This window comes from Hylobates moloch, unplaced genomic scaffold, assembly GCF_009828535.3.
Source record: "Hylobates moloch isolate HMO894 unplaced genomic scaffold, HMol_V3 SCAFFOLD_18, whole genome shotgun sequence".
In the NCBI taxonomy this organism is placed as follows: Eukaryota; Metazoa; Chordata; class Mammalia; order Primates; family Hylobatidae; genus Hylobates; species Hylobates moloch.
Genome location: NW_026652293.1, coordinates 1,786,263 through 1,806,889, shown reverse-complemented (window position 1 = coordinate 1,806,889; position 20,627 = coordinate 1,786,263). Strand labels below are relative to the sequence as shown.

Genomic DNA, 20,627 nt, shown 5'->3' with positions numbered 1-20,627 from the left:
GAATCATTAAGAACGTACGGAGGTAGAGTTAATTGTGATGCCTTCTTTCTTTTTATAAACTGCTTATTAGCTGTTATTTTTGGAACCTACATATTCACAATTTCTAAGAATATATTCATTTTTATTTTCAAAACCTTTTCAAAAATTTAAAGGCCTCTTTTTTTTTTTTGAGAGGGAGTCTTGCTCTGTTGCCCAGACTGGAGCGCAGTGGTGCAACCTCAGCTCACTTCATCCTCCGCCTCCTGGGTTCAAGCGATTCTCCTGCCTCAGCCTTCCAAGTAGCTGGGACTACAGGCATGCACCACCATGCCCAGTTGATTTTTTTTTTCTATTTCTAGTAGAGACGGGGTTTCACCATGTTGGCTAGGCTGGTCTTGAACTCCTGGCCTCAAGGGATCCTCCCGCCTCAGCCTCCTAAAGTGCTGGGATTACAGGTGTGAGCCACTGCACTGGCCTAAAGGCCCCTTTTTAACTATATGGAATTGGCTGGCCCCAAAGAAAATTGTGAAGTAGACCAGACCTTTCTAGGCCTTTCTAGGCCTGAGTATGCAGGCCTCTTTAGGAATTTGATGCTGAGGCCAGGATTAAAATCATTGCAAGGACCTTTCCTACCCTTCAGACCACTTTGTATGTGCCCTATTATAAAGATTCTACGAATGTGAGTTTGGTATATTTAGAGCTGATTTTTGGTCATTCGTAACTACCCTTGACCCTCATATAAAGTATTCTGACCTGTTGCTGTGAAGGATTGATAAATGAGGAACATTGTCAGCCTAAAATATTTCCTTCAACCATTGAAGTAGCTCTTCATAAAGAAATATTAGGTGTGTATTAACAGTAACATATACATTTTAGTCATGACTAAAAATTAGATTAAATGGAGTTATTTTGGTAATTGCAAATGAATGCCTGTTTATTTCCTTGTGCAGCTCTTGTGTGGGATACATTAGGGAGCTCTAGTAATGCCATATGAAATTGTATTTAATACAATAACAGGTTGAGGGGAACAATTGCCTTAGTGCTTTGTTAGTCTAGAGCTTGAGGTATTTAGGCTGCTGTATTATTTTGTGATGTGAAGGGAGCAAAAAGAAAACTGGTGGGGCAGGATCTATTTTCTACCTTCTACTTTAAATGCCTGAATTATCTGAAAAGCTAGGGCCCAGTAATTGCTTTTAGCAGTTTATATGGCTGTTTTGCTCTTGTTGCCCAGGCTGGAGTGCAGTGGCTGGATCTTGGCTCACTGCAACCTCTGCCTCCCAGGTTCAAGCGATTCTCCTGGCTCAGCCTCCCAAGTAGCTGGGACTGCAAGTGAGCCAACATGCCTGGCTAATTTTTGTTTGTACTTTTAGTAGAGACAGGGTTTTACTGTGTTGGCCAGGCTGCTATCAAATCCCTGACCTCAAGTGATCCGCCTGCCTTGGCCTCCCAAAGTGCTGGGATTACAGTTGAGAGCCACTTTGCCTGGCTGCCATTTTTAATTAGAATAATTTGATCTGAACTTATTAGATATATTAACAAAAATTCTCATACTCCATAGGTATTTTTTGCTGGAATCTCATGAGGGCCTTAACAGCCTAGCAAACAAAGAATGGAAACTATGTCAGTTGTTTTGGGAGATATAAATATGACTTAAGTCATCCACTCTGGTTTCAGATGCATGTGTTAGCAATTGTATATAATTCAAAACAAAATGGAATAAGAACTTCTGATGAGGTTCAGAGCTTGCTATCTTTATTGTAATTATAAACACGAAAGTTCAGAACATAAAATTCCTTGACAGCTTTACAGATACTTGTACTCTAGAGAGAGTATTTTATATTTTTCTAAGAAAATCCAAGTTTAAAATACAGTATTTTTTTTTTTGACAGAAGAAATTAAGTTTCTTTACCATTTTAAATGGAAATTTGAGATTTTGACTTTAACTTTTTCTAAAGTCTCTTCTCTCAGGTTTTGCTGAAAAGTTGTGCAGAATATAGGAGCACACTCATTGGGCCAATTGAGGTATAGGAGAGTGCTGATTGTGGAACTGGTTTAAAATTTTTCAGCTATTTGCTAAGTTGAAAAATCTATGGGCTGGGCATAGTGGCTCACGCCTATAATCCTGGCACTTTGGGACACCGAGGAGGGTGGATCGCTTGAAGTCAGGAGTTTGAGACCAGCCTGGGCAACATGGTGAAACCCCGTCTCTACCAAAAATTACATAAATTAGCTGGGTGTGGTGGCATGCGCCTGTAGTCCCAGCTAGTTGGGAGGCTGAGGCAGGAGGATCTCTTGACCCCAGGAGGTCGAGGCTGCAGTGAGTTGTGATTGCATCACTATCCTCCAGTCTGGGCTACAGAGCAAGACTCTGTCTTAAAAAAAAAAAAAATTGGCCTCCTCTTTTAGTCCAGTGTTATTTTATATATGATTTCTACTCTATTAGTATGTATCTGTCAATATTTTATCCTAATAACTGAATGTTAATTTTTCAAATGTTGGCATGGTAACTGTCTTGAATTTATTGTAAATTCACAAAAAGAAGTCTTAGTATGTGTACATCTTTCTAGTAAACTATAAATATACATGTACACATGGATATTTTTAAGACTATTTGATGACTTGCAATCTAAAAGCTTAAACGATTTTCTATGTAGTTTTGACGATCAAAAAGCATTAAAAATCCCAAATTTTAACACTCCAAAATTGTGAGCCTCTTTAGTATTCAAGAGTAGGATTGAATTTTAAAATCAGTGGGAAGGTAAAGAAAAATCCACTTTTTGAAATATTTATATTTATTGTAAATGTCATACGTTGAAGTGAAATAAGTGAGAAGAAATATTTCCTAAGCTTTTCCTGCACTTCATTACTTAGCAAGAATAAAGTCAGTGTGGTAAGGAAGAACTCTCAAAAATTTTTAAAAGATGTCATGGATAATCTTTAAAATCAAAATTAGAATAAAGCTTTAGCTCAATTATTTTTTAAAAGTAATTTCTCAGATTTCTTTTAAAGCTCCTGGAGCTTTTTGATAGTGAAGATCCCAGAGAACGTGACTTCCTGAAGACTGTTCTGCACCGAATTTACGGGAAATTTCTTGGATTAAGAGCATTCATCAGAAAACAAATTAACAACATTTTCCTCAGGTAAGTTAATCATTTATTGTATATTGCACCTTTTCCTCCTACATATCTTCTTGTATTCAAGTTTTTATTTTTATTTGTTTTTTGAGACAGGGTCTCACTCTGTCATCCAGGCTGGAGTGCAGTGGTGAGAACATAGCTCATTGTAGCCCCCATCTCCCAGACTCAAGCAATCTTCCTCTCTCAGTCTGTCAAGTAGTGGGACTACAGATGTGCACCACCATGCCTGGCTAATTTTTTTGACTTTTAATAGAGACAAGGTCTATGTACTATAAGTACATAGTATATATATATAACACATATATATGTAACGTAGTATATATGTAACATACTATGTATGTTGCCCAGGCTGGTCTTGAACTCCTGAACTCAAGCAGTCCTCTTATATGGGGCCTATCATTTGCTTGTAGTCATACCTCAGTATCTGGGGGGGATTGATTCCAGGGCCCCTGCTAATACCAAAATCCCAAGTCCCTTATATAAAATGTCATAGTATTTGCATATAATGTCCACACATCCTCCTGTATACTTTATCTCTAGATTACTTACAATACTTAATACAGTGTGACTGCTATGCAAATAGATGTTATTCTATATTTTAAATTTGTATTTATTTTTCAAAAATATTTTTGATCTGTAGTTGGTTGAATGCACAGATATGGAACCTGCAGATACAGAGGGCCAAGTGTACTTTATAAATATTAATCTGTTAAGTAGTTGCTTCAGATCAGGAGATTTCATAACAACACCCACATTTAAGGTTTGGTTTGTTTGTTTGAATTAATTGAAGATCTGGCAAAATTTGGTTACTATTCCCACATTGCAACAATTAGAGATGAGTAATATCTGCCTCCTCTAGAGTGTATATCTTTCTCCAGTTCTCTGTCATCACTTCCTAAGCCCATAAATGTCTGCCCTATTCTATTTATGTCTCCCTGCTTTAAAGGCAACCCTAATCTTGGAAAGCTATGCAGCCTATATAGTTAGAGGTTTAAAGAAATTCTGATTAAAAATGGCTTTATTACATATGGGTCTTTTTCTCTTGGATTTCCCTATAATTAGAGGTTTCTTATTTTAAAAAGTATTTCTTTGAGAAAACTTATCTTTCTTATAAATTATTAAGTTGAATATTCCCGGTGAAATGACAATCTGTTATCTTCACATATGGCGAGTTTTGGCAAAGGCATATGTAGTTCAGTAGGAAACAGATCTTCTTTTGTAAGATTGATATGAATTAACTGTTTGGGGCAAAAGAACTTATAAGACCCAAAACATGCTTGTATGTTTCTAATAGCTGTCCTTTGGATTGATTTCTTCACCCTCCTGCCTGTTTCTCTTAGTTTTCTGAAGTTTGATTTTGATTACATCTGTCTTTATTTTAAATTCAGGTTTATATATGAAACAGAACATTTCAATGGTGTTGCTGAACTTCTTGAAATATTAGGAAGGTAGGTCAGGTTTTTTTGTTCTTTTTAAGAATTAAGTGAATGTTTTATGTATTAAAATCTTAGCTGGGGTTGGAGAAATTATGTCATATTTTAGAGTTTAAATGTAGAACACATAGTTTCTCAACTGAAGTCTTTTTTTTTTTTTTTTTTTTTTTTTGAGATGGAATTTTGCTCTTGTTGCCCAGGCTGGAGTGCAATGGCGCGATCTTGGCTCACTGCAACCTCTGCCTCCCGGGTTCAAGCGATTTTCCAGCCTCAGCCTCCTGAGTAGCTGGGATTATAGGCGCCTGCCACCACACCCAACGAATTTTCTAATTTTTATTTTTAGTAGAGATGGGGTTTCACCATGTTGGCCAGGCTGGTCTTGAACTCCTGACCTCAGGCAATCCACCCCCCTTGGCCTCCCACAGTGCTGGGATTACAGGCGTAAGCCACTATGCCCAGCCTCAGCTGAATTCTTATTACCTTTTGACATAACACTTTGCCTTCCTTATTCACTACGTATTAGTATTAAGAGAATTTTAGACCCTTCTGTTACTATTTCGAGAATGATTTTAGTTTCCTTTATTAATAGTAGAAAATGATTGTGGAAAGAACTACTTCTTACTTTCACGTTATCCAACAAAGTAAGAAAAACTACCCATTTACTTCAGAAAATATTGAACGTTCTAACAATATTGTGATACTGACTCTCCTGGAGCTTTGGGGGCAAAAATAAAAGCAACAATGCATAAAGTGACAGGTTTGATAGAAAATGAAGATAGAAATTACTTGGGAATTAATTGACAGTCCTAATTTTCTTTTGGAATCATCAAATGACTTAGAGGAACAGACTTCATAGTAGTAGTCTTCCTAAAGTAGTTTGAAGATGAACAGTCATACAACACCAAGATTGAAGCAGAGCACTGTTCCTTATGTACTCATGGATATGACAGCTTTTAGAAACAAAGTAGTAACTACTTAACCCTTCCCCTGCCTTTTTTTCCCTCCAGTATTATCAATGGCTTTGCATTGCCACTGAAAGCAGAACATAAACAATTTCTAATGAAGGTTCTTATTCCTATGCATACTGCAAAAGGATTAGCTTTGTTTCATGCTCAGGTAAGTTTCAGAAACATTTCAAATGAAATGAATATTATTTCAAAGGCAAATATAAAGGCAGAGAAATTGAGAAATATTGAGATGGCAGTTTTAAGTATAATTAAGCAATTTGCTTACAAAATTACCCAAAGCAAATTTTTCTTATTTTAAAATATTTAGTTGTTAAGACCAATATTTAATTTCTATATCTACACTTACACTTTAAATAAGATATACACTTTCCTCATATTTTAGTCCAGGCCTTGACCTAATTATGTGACTTTGAATAAATCTTACATATCTACAGAATGTTTCTTCCAGCTGCAATAACCTAGACCTAGTTAGAGAGATTTTGGTCTCTTCTATTAATATTTAGAGAATAATATATCAGCATAGGTGTACATGTAGAAACATGCTGAAAAACTAAATTGTTAGCTCTAGTCTTATTTCAGTTAACTTTATAGTCAGAAATTACTACTAAAAATGTTTTTTAAACTTGAAGTTACTTTCAAGGCTAAAAAGTTACACAATTGTGAGTATAGTTTCATGACTAAGGTATTTCACAGTTCATTCACAATTGTGAGTATATTTTTGTATATTGAAATAATTTATCAAAATGAGGTAGTCTAAAAAATATTGGCTAAATATAAAAATCCTACATTATTAAATGTTATCTCACTCAGTAATATTTATAAACTGTCCCTTACCTTTTAGCTAGCATATTGTGTCGTACAGTTCCTGGAGAAAGATACAACACTAACAGAGCCAGTAAGTGTTCTATTTATTTTCATGTTTTTGGTCTGCATTTATAGCATTTCATTGTAGCTTTCTTTTTATAGCCTTTATAGTTATTAAACAGAATAATGTACCTTAAGCTAAAGTCATTTAGAAGAAGAAATGTGAGATTAATCAGCATTCAAAGAAGGGGTTAGGAGGGGAGAGTTCTCATGAGTTATATGTCTTGAATAACCAAAATATAGACCACTATTAATATGTAGTAGTTAAGATGTATGATGATAGGATCAGATGACCACAGTGAAATTTTATATGCATACTGTCTTCACCAATAATCTTAAATCTTCATTCACCTTTTGGAATTAAAGCATACTTCGAGGTTCCCAAAACTACTACTCCCTTGAATTTTGTTTTGTTTTTAATAATAGAATTTTTGCCACTCATTAACAATAAACCACTTGATAGGGATAGAAAACATTTCCTTGCTTTTGGTGATTAAGATATAAGATGTAATCTTGGAATAAAAGTTGTTTATGAACCAGCGAGGCAACTTAGTCTTTGAATTCTACTGTTATTTGCCTCTAGAATGAAAATTCAGGAGAGAGTGAAAACATAATTAGTTATGAAAATTTACTGAGGATTCAAGAAAAACAAAAGATGAAGTAGGGTGAGACAGAAAAGTATAAAAGCATAGAAAACATTTTAACCTTGGTGAATTTTGAGAGAATGCTTTCTAGGCATGTTCAATCTAAATATTTACCTGGTATCAGGTTGGTGCAGAAGTGATTGCGGCTTTTGCCATTACTTTTAATGGCAAAAACTGCAATCACTTTAGCAGCAACCTAATAAATATTTAGTAAATAGCAAATGGATTGAAAAACTAAAATATATATGTATTTTTACTATATTATGAACCTTCTCAGGCTATCCGTAGGGATGCTTGAAAAAATCATATACTTAGTATTCTCCCTTTCACTTGAACTTTGTGTAATGGAACAAAAGACATTTTTCCACTCCTTAATTTCTTTTAGTATTTTGACTTTTAGATTTACAGTCTTTTCTAGAAACAGCTGTAAACAGTTTTTGAAGACAGTTCAGGAGAATTAGAAACCATATATTTACACATGAAATCACATAAACCTCTGAAGTTGATTAAAACTTGGCCAGGTGTGCAGTGGCTCACAGCTGTAATCCCAGCATTTTGGAAGGCTGAGGCAGGCAGATAACTTGAGGCCAGGAGTTTCAGACCAGCCTGGCCAACATGGTGAAACTCTGTCTCTAGTTAAAATACAAAAATTAGCTGGGCATGGTGGCACAGGCCTATGGTCCCAGCTACTCAGATGGCAAGGGCACAAGAATTGCTTGAATCCAGGAGGTGTAGGTTGCAGTGATCTGAGCTCATACCAGTGCACTCCAGCCTGGGCAACAGAGTGAGACTCTGTCTTAAAAAAAAAAAAAAAGAAAAAAGTAAAACCTTAATACAAATCTATGATAACTCCCATTAGAATTAAGAAAAAGAAAATCCATAATAACACATATTGAAAAGTCATGGTTCATGCTTGGTAAATAGTATACAAATAAAATTTTACTTAATTAATTTGGGGTGGATAAGGAAGACAGGTGATTTTTAAAGAATGGAAGATAGAGTCTGGGCACAGTGGTTCATGCCTGTAATCCCAGCACTTTGGGAGGCTGAGGCAGGCGGATCACCTGAGGTCAGGAGTTCAAGATCAGCCTGACCAACATGGTGAAACCCCATTTCTACTTTAAAAAAAAGAAAAAATAGCTGGGCATGGTGGTGTGTGCCTGTAATCTCAGCTACTAGGGAGGCTGGGGCACAAGAATCACTTGAACCCTGGAGGCGGAGGTTGCAGTGAGCTGACACCAAAAACAAACAAACAAACAAAAAACAACACTTGACGATTAGGGAGAGGGATGATGGCCAGTTATTCGGCTTTTATCTGGTTTGGCTGAGTTGGGTTAATGAAAATAGGAGCAGGATGAGGAGAGAGAGTAAGATAAATACCCAGGTTAAGAAAGGGAAATATTTTCCAACTCATAAAGCTCTCTCGATATTGAGAGCTTGCAATTTCTAATATAGGCCATTTCAGCACCAAAATTACGGCCATATTACTTGGGTTTGAGCCTTAATACTAATTTTCTGGAAAGCAGGCATTCCTATCAAAGCTTTCTACAAATTATAACTAGCTCAGAGCTTTTGTTAGTTTATTACTCAAGCCTGTAATCCCAGCACTTCGGGAGGCTGAGGCAGGCAGATAACCTGAGATCAGGAGTTCAAGACCAGCCTGGCCAACATGATGAAACCCCGTCCCTACTAAAAATACAAAAATTAGCCAGGCGTGATGGTGGGCACCTGTAATCCCAGCTACTTGGGAAACTGAGGCAGAACTGCTTGAGGCAGAATGGCTTGAACCCAGGAGGGTGGAGGTTGCAGTGAGCCGAGATCACAGCACTGCACTCCAGCCTGGGCAACAGAGTGAGACTCCATCTAAAAAAAAAAAAAAAAAAAAAAGTGCAGGGTGAAAGAATTAACTAAATATTCATTACAGGTAAGTTTCCATGTAAAGAGGAAAAAAATGAAGAGTCGGCATGACTTTCAAAAGTTTTATTTTTTTGGCAGTGTAAACCTTCCACGCAAAGCTGCATTTTTATAAAACAAGCAAAACAAAACAAAACACCGTTCTTATTCCAAGAAAATCTAACTTGAGCCCCAAAATAATTTCTTTTCTTTTTCTTTTTTTTTTTTTTTTGAGGCAGAGACTCACTCTGTTGCCCAGGCTGGAGTGCAGTCAGTGGCACAATCTTGGCTCACTGCAACCTCCACGTCCCGGGTTCAAGCAATTCTCATGCCTCAGCCTCCTGAGTAGCTGGGATAACAGGCGCACGATACCACGCCCGGCTAGTTTTTTTTTTGTAGTTTTAGTAGAGACAGAGTTTCATCATGTTGCCCAGGCTGGTCTCGAACTCCTGAGATCAGGCAGTGTGCCTTCCTCGGCCTTCCAAAGTGCTAGGATTACAGTTGTAAGCCACTGCACCTGGCCCACATTGACATCTTTTTGGGGCCACTAGTCAACCCACTGTTCGTTATTCTGTACTGCCTGACATTGAAATTTGTGTATGATGAGGGTAAGGAACTGCATTTGGGTTTGTTTTGTTTGTGTTTTGAGACAGGATCTCACTGCATCACCCAGGATGGAGTGCAGTAGTATGACTGTGGCACACAGCAGCCCTGACCTCCCAGGCTCAGGTGATCCTCCTGCCTTAGCCTCCCAAGCAGCTGGGACTGCAGGCATGCACCACCATGCCCAGCTAATTTTTTTGTATTTTTGGTAGGGATGAGATGGGGTTTCACCATGATGCCCAGGCTGGTATCGATCTCTTGGGCCCAAGCCTGCCTTGGCTTCCCAAAGTGCCGGGATTACAGGCCTGAGCTACCATGCCTGGCCTACATTCATTTTCAATTACGCATATCAAATGATCACAAAATTTATTGGCTTAAAATAGCAAGCATTTATGGCCTTTATCAAAGCTGCAGCTGCTTCCACATAGCTGCTGTGGTCAAAAAGAAGCCGAGAGTGACAGTTTTCCTTGAATGGTCATAGTTCTGTTTGCTGTAACTGATCTGCAACATTTTGGGAAAATATAGTTCCATTGGGAGGAAAAATGACAAGCATTTGTTGCCTTAGTTGCTCTGAATCAAGAATCTGGTCATGGCTTAGGTGGGCCCTCTGCTTCAGGGTCTTTTACAAAGCTGCAATTGGAGTATTGGCCAGAAGTTGAGTCTCATATAAAGTGTCAGATGGGGAAGGATCTGCTTCTAAGTTCATATGTATGTTGGTAGAATTCAGTTTGTCAAGTTATGTTGGACTGAGAGCCGCAGTTCTTGGCTGGCTATTGGCCAGAACCCACCCTCAGATCCGTGTCACCCAGGTTTCTCCAGCATGGCACCTCACTTCATCAAAGCCAAGACAGCAAGAGTCTACTAGTAAGACAGAAGTCACAATCTTTTGTAACTTACTCAGCAAGTGACATTCTGTCACTTTTGCCACAGTCTGTTGGTTAGAAGCAAGTCACTAGCACAGCTCACACTTGAGAAGGGATTACACAAGGGTGTGAGGACAATTAACAAGCTCATGAGATCATCATAGAAGTCTGCCAACCAAAGGAGCCTGCTACATTTTTCCTTTCTAAATAGTGAGCTACCTGTCCCAGTACCACCACTGTTTCCCATGGAACTGAAAGGCCACCTTTGTCTTATATTAAAATCTATATATACATGAGTATGTCTAGATACTCATATATATCTTTTCTCTCCATTTCTTTGCCAATATATTCTTGTTTTAGTTGCTGATACCCATAATACAGGTTCTGTTCCATTAACTCCCCCCACCAAAAAAACAATTCTTGTCTATTTGCTTATATTTATGGATTTTAGAATAAATGTTTCTAGTTCCAAAAAATAATTCAATTGGCATTTGATTGAAACTATATTAAATTTACTTATAAATTAAGTACAGGAAAAATAATCTCTGCACAATATTGAACCATGTCACTTATTTACAGTCATGTGCTGCATAATGACGTTTTGTTTAATAACAGGCTACGGGCCGGGCGCGGTGGCTCAAGCCTGTAATCCTAGCACTTTGGGAGGCTGAGGCAGGTGGATCACGAGGTCAGGAGATCAAGACCATCCTGGCTAACAGTGAAACCTCGTCTCTACTAAAAATACAAAAAATTAGCCGGGCCTGGTGGCGGGCGCCTGTAGTCCCAGCTATTTGGGAGGCTGAGGCAGGAGAATGGCGCGAACCTGGGAGGCGGAGCTTGCAGTGAGCCGAGATCGTGCCACTGCACTCCAACCTGGGCAAGAGAGCGAGACTCCGTCTCAAAAAAAAAAGAAAAAAGAAAAAACACAGGCTACATATAAAATGGCAGTCCCAGACAGGCGTGGTGGCTCAGGACTGTAAACCCAGCTACTTAGGAGGCTGAGGTAGGGGGATCTCTTGAGCCTAGGGGGTTGCAGTGAACTGTGATCACACCAGTGCACTCCAGCCTGACCGACAGTGCAAGACTGGACTGTCTCTTAAAAACGAAAAATGGAACTGGGCATGGTTGCTCATGCCTGTAATCCCAGCACTTTGGGAGACTAAGGTAGAAGGATTGGTTGAAGCCAGGACTTTAAGACCAGCCTGGGCAACAGAGCAAGACCTCGTCTCTACAAAAAGTAAAAAATTAAAATTAGCCAGGTGTGGTGACATACACCATAGTCCCAGCTACTTGGGAGGCTGAGGCAGGAGGATCACTTAAGCCTAGGAGTTCAAGGTTACAGTGACGTCTGATCATGTCACTACACTCCAGCCTAGGCAACAGAGTGAGGCCTCATCAAAAAGAGAGAGAAATGTTGAGAGAGAGAGAGAGAGAAATGGTGATTCCAAGAGAAAAAGAAAAATGGTGATCCCATAAGATTATAATGCTATATTTTTACTGTACCTTTTGTGTTTAGATACACAAATATTATTGTTACAACTGCCTACAGTGCCTGCAGTATTCAGTACAAGAACATCCTGTAAGGTTTGTAGCCTAGGAGCAAAAGGCTACACCATACAGCCTAGGTGTGTAGTAGGCCATATCATCTAGGTTTAAGTACACACTGTGATGTTTAAATGATGAAGTCGCCTAATGACACATTTCTTAGAACATATCCCCATCATTAAATATCATATAACTGTATTTGTAGTCTTCTGTGATCTTCAGTAAAGTTTTATACTTTTCTCCATGTCTTATTTCTTGCAAATTTATTCTTTATGCACATTATAGTTCTTGTTGTGAAAAGTACCTTTTTATTATTCATCTGATTTTTACTGATGTTTTATAAAGGTATTGATTTTTATATATACATTTTTTAATGTGGCCACATACTGAATTTTCCTACTCACTCTAGTAACTTGCAGGTTTTTTTTTTTTTAAGGTTTTAGAGGATAAATATATATTTACACAAATAAGTGTAATTCTGGTATTCCTTTCCAACGTTATTCATCACATTGTTATCTTACTGGATTGTCTCCAAAACAGTATATTCTTCCCAATTTTAATTTGAATTAATGTTCCACATTACTGGACCAGACAGACTGTAAAGTAACCTAAAAAGCTGTCAAAGATCTATTTCCACAAAACCACCAGGACTAGATGGTTTTATAGCCTGTCTCTAATAAATCATTACGTAGAATGATTGCTGGTGGTTTCTGATAAATTCTTTTAGTTCTAGCTTACTAAATTTTTTATCAGAATATATAGTCAATTAAAAATGTCAAATGACTTGAAAATCTTTTAAAATGATCTTTTTTTTTTTTTATTTCCCCTTTTAACCTATGAATTGAACCATCCTGGCATTTCTGGAATAAGTTACAATTAGGCATATAGCATTCTTCTTTTGTGATTCAGTTTAATGCAAATGTTTTCAACTATGTTTATTTAAATAAATAGTCTCCACTCTGGGAGGCTGAGGCTGGTGGATCATGCGGTCAGGAGTTTAAGACCAGCCTGGCCAAGATGGTGAAACCTCTACTAAAAATACAAAAATTAGCCGGGCGTGGTGGCGGGCGCCTATAATCCCAGCTACTCGAGAGGCTGAGGCAGAGAATTGCTTGAACCTGGGAGGCCGAGGTTGCAGTGAGCCAAGATCACACCACTGCACTCCAACCTGGGCGACAGAGTGAGACTTCATCTCAAAATAAATAAATAAAAATAGTCTCTTTTGCTTCATTGTATTCTGGTTATAAAGATTGTGCTAGCCATGAAGGAGACTGAGAAGCTGTCCGGCTTTTTTTTGTGCTTCATAATGGTTTAAATAACAGGAATCATCTGTTCGTTAAGGTTTCTCCCTAAAATAACCTCCCTCTCTCACCCCACCAACTTATATTTTGCTTTATTTTCTTAGAAGTAGCACATACTATTGTTTTATGTGTTTAATCGATCACTTGCATTGGTCTTCATCCATTAGAATGTAAGCTCTATGAAAACCAGAGACCTCATCTGTCCTGTACATCAGTGTGTCCCTAGCATCTAGAACAGTATCTGATACATAATAGGCACTCAGTAAATATTTGTTGAATAAATAAAATTCTAAAGCTGAGCAGAAAGTCTACTTATACACTTATATATTAAGCAATATTGATTTACTTCAGAATGAGTGTTGATATAATCACAGCTATGGAAAATACCTTGGGACTAACTAGCTTCATTGTTAAATTCATGCTAAACTTTTTCTTTTTCACAGGTGATCAGAGGACTGCTGAAATTTTGGCCAAAAACCTGCAGTCAGAAAGAGGTGGGTTGTGTTCACTAAATGTAGTGCATTTTACTAGAACTTGTCAATCCCAGGGCTATAAACCATGCTTCTCTGGGCTGGCTGTATTGCTGTTGCTAAAGAGCGGGAGATGTACACAGACTTGGTAGAAGACCTGTGCTATAGTAAACTGTGCCACCCAGACATTTTTTTGCCCATTGTATACTATGCAGATTAACCTTCTCATTTGTATGGTTTCTGTATTAGTTTCACATAATTTATCATGTTTCTTAAAATTTTTTTAACCTAGGTGATGTTTTTAGGAGAAATTGAAGAAATCTTAGATGTCATTGAACCAACACAGTTCAAAAAAATTGAAGAGCCACTTTTCAAGCAGATATCCAAGTGCGTGTCCAGTTCTCACTTTCAGGTATGATGTCTTCAGTGAGGCCCTTACTTTACACTAGTATTTCTTTCCTATTTTAGTTTTGACATTTCTCTAAATGTCTATTTTTAGGTTGCAGAAAGGGCATTGTACTTCTGGAATAATGAATATATTCTTAGTTTGATTGAGGAGAACATTGATAAAATTCTGCCAATTATGTTTGCCAGTTTGTACAAAATTTCCAAAGAACACTGGAATCCGTAAGTATCTTTTATATAGGTCGTATTTTTTTTTTCTTTTTTTAAACCTTTTTGTCATTGATTTCCTAACTCATACCTGAAACCTATTACAGATTTGGAAGTTCCTCCAAGATTAACATCAGTTGTATTCTATTCTGTGTTTTATATACATATATACCTTTATCAAGTTATAAATGTGTGTGTGTGTTCTTCACTGTGTGGTCTTAATGTCAATTTATTTTTAAAATTTTTTTAGAGACAGAGTCTTGCTCTGTTGCCCAGACCGGAGTGCAGTGGTGCGATCACAGCTCCCTATAGCCTCAAACTCCTGGGTTCACACAGTCCTCTTGCCTCAGCCTCCCAAGTAGCTAGGACCACAGGTGTGCACCACCATACCCAGCGAATTTTTATTTTTATTTTTTTGGACAGTTCAAGTCTCACTATATTGCCCAGGCTGGACTGAAACTCCTGGGCTCAAGTGATCATCTCACTTTGGCCTCCCAAAGTGCTGAGATTGTAGGCATGAACCACTGCGCCCAGCCTTCATGTCAATTTAAAATTGCAAATCTCCCTGGAGGTTGTGGTCAAACCCTCTTGGGGAGACCAACTGAACATTTGCAGAGGATGCACAAACTACTCCGTTAATGCGGAGTGTGTTGGTCTGCTGTCAGCGTATAGTCTCACCTCTATAAATGGCACTGTCCCAGGGGAGAACTGAAGAGCTAGGGGTAATATATTCTAACTTCTTTAACATCCTTATCCGGCTTTCTACTTTTCTTGTAAGTTTTGGTAATTGGATCTTTTTCATCTTCTTTTAATGTTGTTACTCAGGATTTCAGCCATGAGACTGTAAAGCCGAAATGAAGATAACTATAGTGAACATTTTTAACTAGAGTTTAATGTAAGCATGATAAAGTGGAAAAGATTTAAGTTTTCTTAGACTGTCTCTACCACCACTTGCTGTATGACCTTGAGCATATTACAAACCTCTTGAGCCTCAGTTTTATCATCTCTAAAATGGATTAAATGAATCAGCCAACCTTTAACCCATTTTAGAGACCATAGTGTTACATTTCCTCTCTGTTAGCAGTATCGTAACTCAGGACTGGCTCATTTTCATTTCAGGACCATTGTAGCACTGGTATACAATGTGCTGAAAACCCTAATGGAAATGAATGGCAAGCTTTTCGATGACCTTACTAGCTCATACAAAGCTGAAAGACAGAGGTATTTGATATTTTGAATTACAAAATTATCTATACATTTTATGATAGTTGAATGTGATTCAGTTCAGGAAGGTATCTTCTCTCAGTTCAGATTTTCATATTTAAGAAGTTAATTACCTTATAGTAAACATTACAGTGTGAAAGTCTCTTAACATATAAGTCATTTCCAGATAAACTAGCCCCAGTATTTTTATAAATTTGTTAAAGCAGAAAAAGCAGTAACATTTATTTTTGAGGGTAGTTACATAATTTACTTCCTGTAATGGTTAGATTATGATTTTAATGTGGATCATAAATCCTGTTTATCTCATTCTGAGCCTTAGATTTCCTCAGTCTGTTAGCATCTGCATATGAAATATAATTTATGCTGAATTTTAAATATCAATTTGTACAATTTGATTTTTTATCCATGCATTTACGAAAATCCTTTTTGTCCACCTGGGCTTCCAGAGTGAGCTTTACTTTTCAAGTGTTGTTTGTTAGCAGTAGGTAATTCTTACGCTGTGGATTATCAGAAGGTGGTATTTTAAAGTCAGCATAGTTCTCCTTTGGGAAGAGGGAAGTCACATAATGATATGGCTTAGGGTACTATTAATATGTTGTTCCTTGCAATAATACGTATTTTAGAGTATAAATGTTAGCACATACCAGCCTTTAGAAACATGGCTTAGTGATAACCTCTTTTTGAGAATTGCATAAATTGCTATAAAATAATCTTTCAAGAATTACTTTCTTCTCATGTTTATTTCAAACTCAAGAAGCGCTTTCTTAAACTTAAGTGGTTAGTAACCAGTGTACCTGAGCCCACCCCATTATTTGAGGATAATAGTTACCATTTACTTCTAATAAGCATATTACCTGTTCTGTTTAGAAAAGCTGATCTATTTTGACAAGTTCCTAGTTATGGTTATCTTAAAGTAGAAAATGGATAGCCTTTCTTCAAAGCCATCTAGCCCATTTAATAACTAACTCAATGCATTATTTCCTTTAAGTAGCAGCATTCAGGCAGGAATAGAAATTAAGTACATGTTTTGAGCCTCAGGAAGCAATGGGAAGAAAAATAAGATGACTAGGATCATAGGAAACTTGTATTTGAAAAATATGTATTTCACATGACTAAGAATATAATCATTATTTCTTATCTGCATAAATCAGCAAATCCTTTAAAAGGATTTATCCTTTTAACTCATTACTGCAGAATTGTAAGCCTATGTTTTACATGTTCATGGAGCCTTTCAGAATAGACTGGTCCAAGTTATTCAGAAATGTTTTCCTCAGAACTGAAATTAAGTAGTTGAAATGACATATGAAATATTTTGACTTTCATTTTGTTCTAGAGAGAGATTACTGAAAGTAAAGTTTTCATTTGACATGTAAAAGAGGAGATAGTAAGATACAAACTGGTTAGTGGCTAGAGATGTGGCTGTTAGTGGCAAAAATGATGTGGCTTCTGCCTGGTGTGGTGAAGGAAGTGCTTCCTACTGACCTAGTGGCCAGCCCCTTCAGCCTTTTTAATAGTGATTAGACTAGTACAACTGCAAGATGTTTACATGAGAAAATTAACGTGTAAGTACTTTGTTGACTATAAAGTACAGTATCATGGTAGTGATAATGTGTAGGGGACAGAAAGCAAGTAGTAACGTCTAGCTGCTACAGGAGATGCACAGACTCTTCATTTAGGAGAGTGACAAGAAGAAATTAGGTGCTCCAGGTAAGTGGACTCCAAAGCTTTAGCAGAGGTCTTTAAGTGAAATGTGGGTAAGTAATGTGTTCTCCAGTAAGCTGTCAAACAGCATCTCTCTTGGGTTCTGAAATAATTTCTGATTACAAAAATTTTGGTTTATCTACAGAGAGAAAAAGAAAGAATTGGAACGTGAAGAATTATGGAAAAAATTAGAGGAGCTAAAGCTAAAGAAAGCTCTAGAAAAACAGAATAGTGCTTACAACATGCACAGTATTCTCAGCAATACAAGTGCCGAATAAAAAAAAAAGCCTCCCACCTCTGCCAGATAGGCACAGTTTTGTATGCTTTTTTGAAATATGTAAAAATTACAAAACAAACCTCATCAGTATAATATAATTAAAAGGCCAATTTTTTCTGGCAACTGTAAATGGAAAAACATATGGACTAAACGTAGCTCTGTGCTGTATCATGGCCACAGTATATTGTAACCTTTGTCTAATCATTGGATTTATTGTGTCACTTCTGAAGTTTCACAGAAATGAATGAATTTTATCATCTATGATATGAGTGAGATAATTATGGGAGTGGTAAGAATTATGACTTGAATTCTTCTTTGATTGTGTTGCACATAGATATGGTAGTCTGCTCTGTATATTTTTCCCTTTTATAATGTGCTTTTCACACTGCTGCAAACCTTAGTTACATCCTAGGAAAAACTACTTCCTAAAATAAAACTAAGGTATCATCCTTACCCTTCTCTTTGTCTCACCCAGAAATATGATGGGGGGAATTACCTGCCCTAACCCCTCCCTCAATAAATATATTACTGTACTCTGGAATTTAGGCAAAACCTTAAATCTCCAGGCTTTTTAAAGCACAAAATATAAATAAAAGCTGGGAAAGTAAACCAAAATTCTTCAGATTGTTCCTCATGAATATCCCCCTTCCTCTGCAATTCTCCAGAGTGGTAACAGATGGGTAGAGGCAGCTCAGGTGAATTACCCAGCTTGCCTCTCAATTCATTCCTCCTCTTCCTCTCAAAGGCTGAAGGCAGGGCCTTTCCAGTCCTCACGACCTGTCCTTCATCTAGTCCCTCCTGACCCAGGGATGGAGGCTTTTGAGTGAGTCCCACAGTGTGGTGATACAGAGCACTAGTTCTCACTGCCTGGCTTTATTTAAAGGAACTGCAGTAGGCTTCCTCTGTAGAGCTCTGAAAAGGCTGACTATATAGAGGTCTTGTATGTTTTTACTTGGTCAAGTATTTCTCACATCTTTTGTTATCAGAGTACCATTCCAATCTCTTAACTTGCAGTTGTGTGGAAAACTGTTTTGTAATGAAAGATCTTCATTGGGGGATTGAGCAGCATTTAATAAAGTCTATGTTTGTATTTTGCCTTATGTCATCTTTGCTTCTTTTAGCTCTAAGCTTAGGCATACAGGAGAAGTCTGCCCCCCTTTTTATATACATATGTGTATTTATAGAAACTTTTAAGACAAATTGTGGGACGAAGTCTAATTTAAAAATAGGAAGATTGTGTGCCCAGGTTGAGTGTTCTAGCCCTTTACCAAAATATGTTTTACAGAATATTTGCATAAAATTCTAAGTTCTAGGATATCCTTCCATCATCCTTCATGTCCTTGTATGTTAAGAGGATGGGTTTAATTTACTTTGAAGCTAATTTTTCATAATCCATAATAAATAGCACTTTTAGTGAAGAGCAGGGAGCCTGTGGCACAGTTAGAAATCAGGTATTATTGGCTGGGTGCGGTGGCTCGCGCCTGTAATCCCAGCACTTTGGGAGGCTGAGGCAGGCCGATCACCTGAGGTCAGGAGTTCAAGACCAGCCTGGCCAACATGGTGAAACTCTGTCTCTACTAAAAATATAAAAATTAGCCATGCGTGCTGGTGGGCGCCTACAATCCCAGCTACTCAGGAGGCTGAGGCAGGAGAATTGCTTGAGCCTGCAATGACCCAAGATGCACTCCAGCCTGGGCAACAGAACATGACTCTGTCTCAAAAAAAGAGAAAGAAATCAGACATTATTGTAATAAAGTGTTATCTGCTACTCATGTTTACTTCTGCTTTAATATTAAAAACTCTAGCACAGGGAATGCACACCACTCCCAGGTCATCGTGAAAGCAGTGTACCAAAAGGAAGAGCACTAAAATTCTTTGACAACAATAGCTCATATTTTATTTTTCTCTAGTAGTAGGTATTGCAGAGTCATCTTGTCATGGCCATCAGGTTAAGGTGTTCCTTCTAGACTCTCTACACTCACCCAGGGTCGGCCAGTATTGCTGACAGCTGGGGGACAGCGCAGTTAAAAATGATGATCCTACACGAAACAGAAGGAAAAGGCAAGCACCTGCCTTTCCAGAAAGTGAAGGTGATGTCTAAATGTCTATTCTGTAGAAGGTTTAGGTATATTTCTTTTACTGAAGAGCAACCAGAGTAGATTTTGACAGGTTACAGCTACTAAAGGTTTTTCTCTCTGAAAAGGTAAAAATCGTTCACTTCCTAATTATGTGCTTACATGAAAGCACATTTAATAGGTCTCTTGACTTTATTTATTTATTTTTTTTTGAGACAGAGTCTCACTGTGTCGCCCAGGCTGGGGTGCAGTGGCATGATCTTAGCTCACTGCAACCTCTGCCTCCTGGGTTCAAGTGATTTTCCTGCCTCAGCCTCCCAAGTAGCTGGGATTATAGGCATGCACCACCACACCCAGCTAATTTTTGTATTTTTAGTAGACATGGGGTTTCACCATGTTAGGCTGATCTTGAACTCCTGACCTCAGGTGATCCACCCGCCTCAGCCTCCCAAAGTGGTGGGATTACAGGCATGAGCCACCATACCCAGTCTCAACTTTCTACAATATAGAGAATATAGTATGTTCATTGAAACAAATTTTATTAGATATTTAAGTAATATTAAAGTGACTGGCCGGGCACAGTGGCTCACGCCTGTAATCATAGCACTTTGGGAGGCTGAGGTGGGTGGACTGCTTGAGCTCAGGAGTTCAAGACCAGCTTGGCCAATATGGTGAAACCCTGTCTCTACTAAAAATACAAAAATTAGCCAGGCTTGGTGGCGCATGCCTGTAATCCCAGCTACTCGGGAGGCTGAGGCAGGAGAATCACCTGAACCCGGGAGGCAGAGGTTGCAATGAGCCAAGATAGCGCTGCTGCACTCCAGCCTGGCAACAGAGTGAGTGAGACTCTGTCTCCAAAGGAAAAAAAAAAAGAGAAAGTGACATATTGTCAGACATGCTTTAAAAAAAACACACCCCCCCTTCTTCACCCCCCTTTTTATCAGTACTGTTAATGTAAGCTTTTATGCCTGGCTTTGCATTTGCCCTGCAATAAAATAAGATTTTATAAAGAGACCTAGGCTAAAACTTGAATTCTCA

At 38.0% G+C, this 20,627-nt stretch overlaps 1 protein-coding gene and 1 non-coding gene across 3 annotated transcripts in view; both read left to right on the top strand.

Moving 5' to 3' along the window:
* Positions 1-18,614, top strand: part of PPP2R5A (protein phosphatase 2 regulatory subunit B'alpha) — a 77,216-nt gene extending 58,602 nt beyond the window's left edge. For both annotated transcript variants that reach the window (XM_032136431.2, XM_058430445.1), the window contains exons 5-13: positions 2,989-3,119; positions 4,505-4,564; positions 5,557-5,665; positions 6,359-6,412; positions 13,674-13,724; positions 13,993-14,112; positions 14,200-14,327; positions 15,432-15,533; positions 17,383-18,614. In XM_032136431.2, coding sequence (XP_031992322.1) covers positions 2,989-3,119; positions 4,505-4,564; positions 5,557-5,665; positions 6,359-6,412; positions 13,674-13,724; positions 13,993-14,112; positions 14,200-14,327; positions 15,432-15,533; positions 17,383-17,515 — 888 coding nt within the window. In that variant the 3' untranslated portion in view covers positions 17,516-18,614. The remainder of the gene's footprint in view (positions 1-2,988; positions 3,120-4,504; positions 4,565-5,556; positions 5,666-6,358; positions 6,413-13,673; positions 13,725-13,992; positions 14,113-14,199; positions 14,328-15,431; positions 15,534-17,382) is intronic.
* LOC116458154 (small nucleolar RNA SNORA16B/SNORA16A family) lies at positions 9,913-10,048 on the top strand. The gene has a single exon (XR_004245221.1). It is a non-coding gene; the product is annotated as a small nucleolar RNA SNORA16B/SNORA16A family (small nucleolar RNA).
* Positions 18,615-20,627: the final 2,013 nt, after the last annotated feature.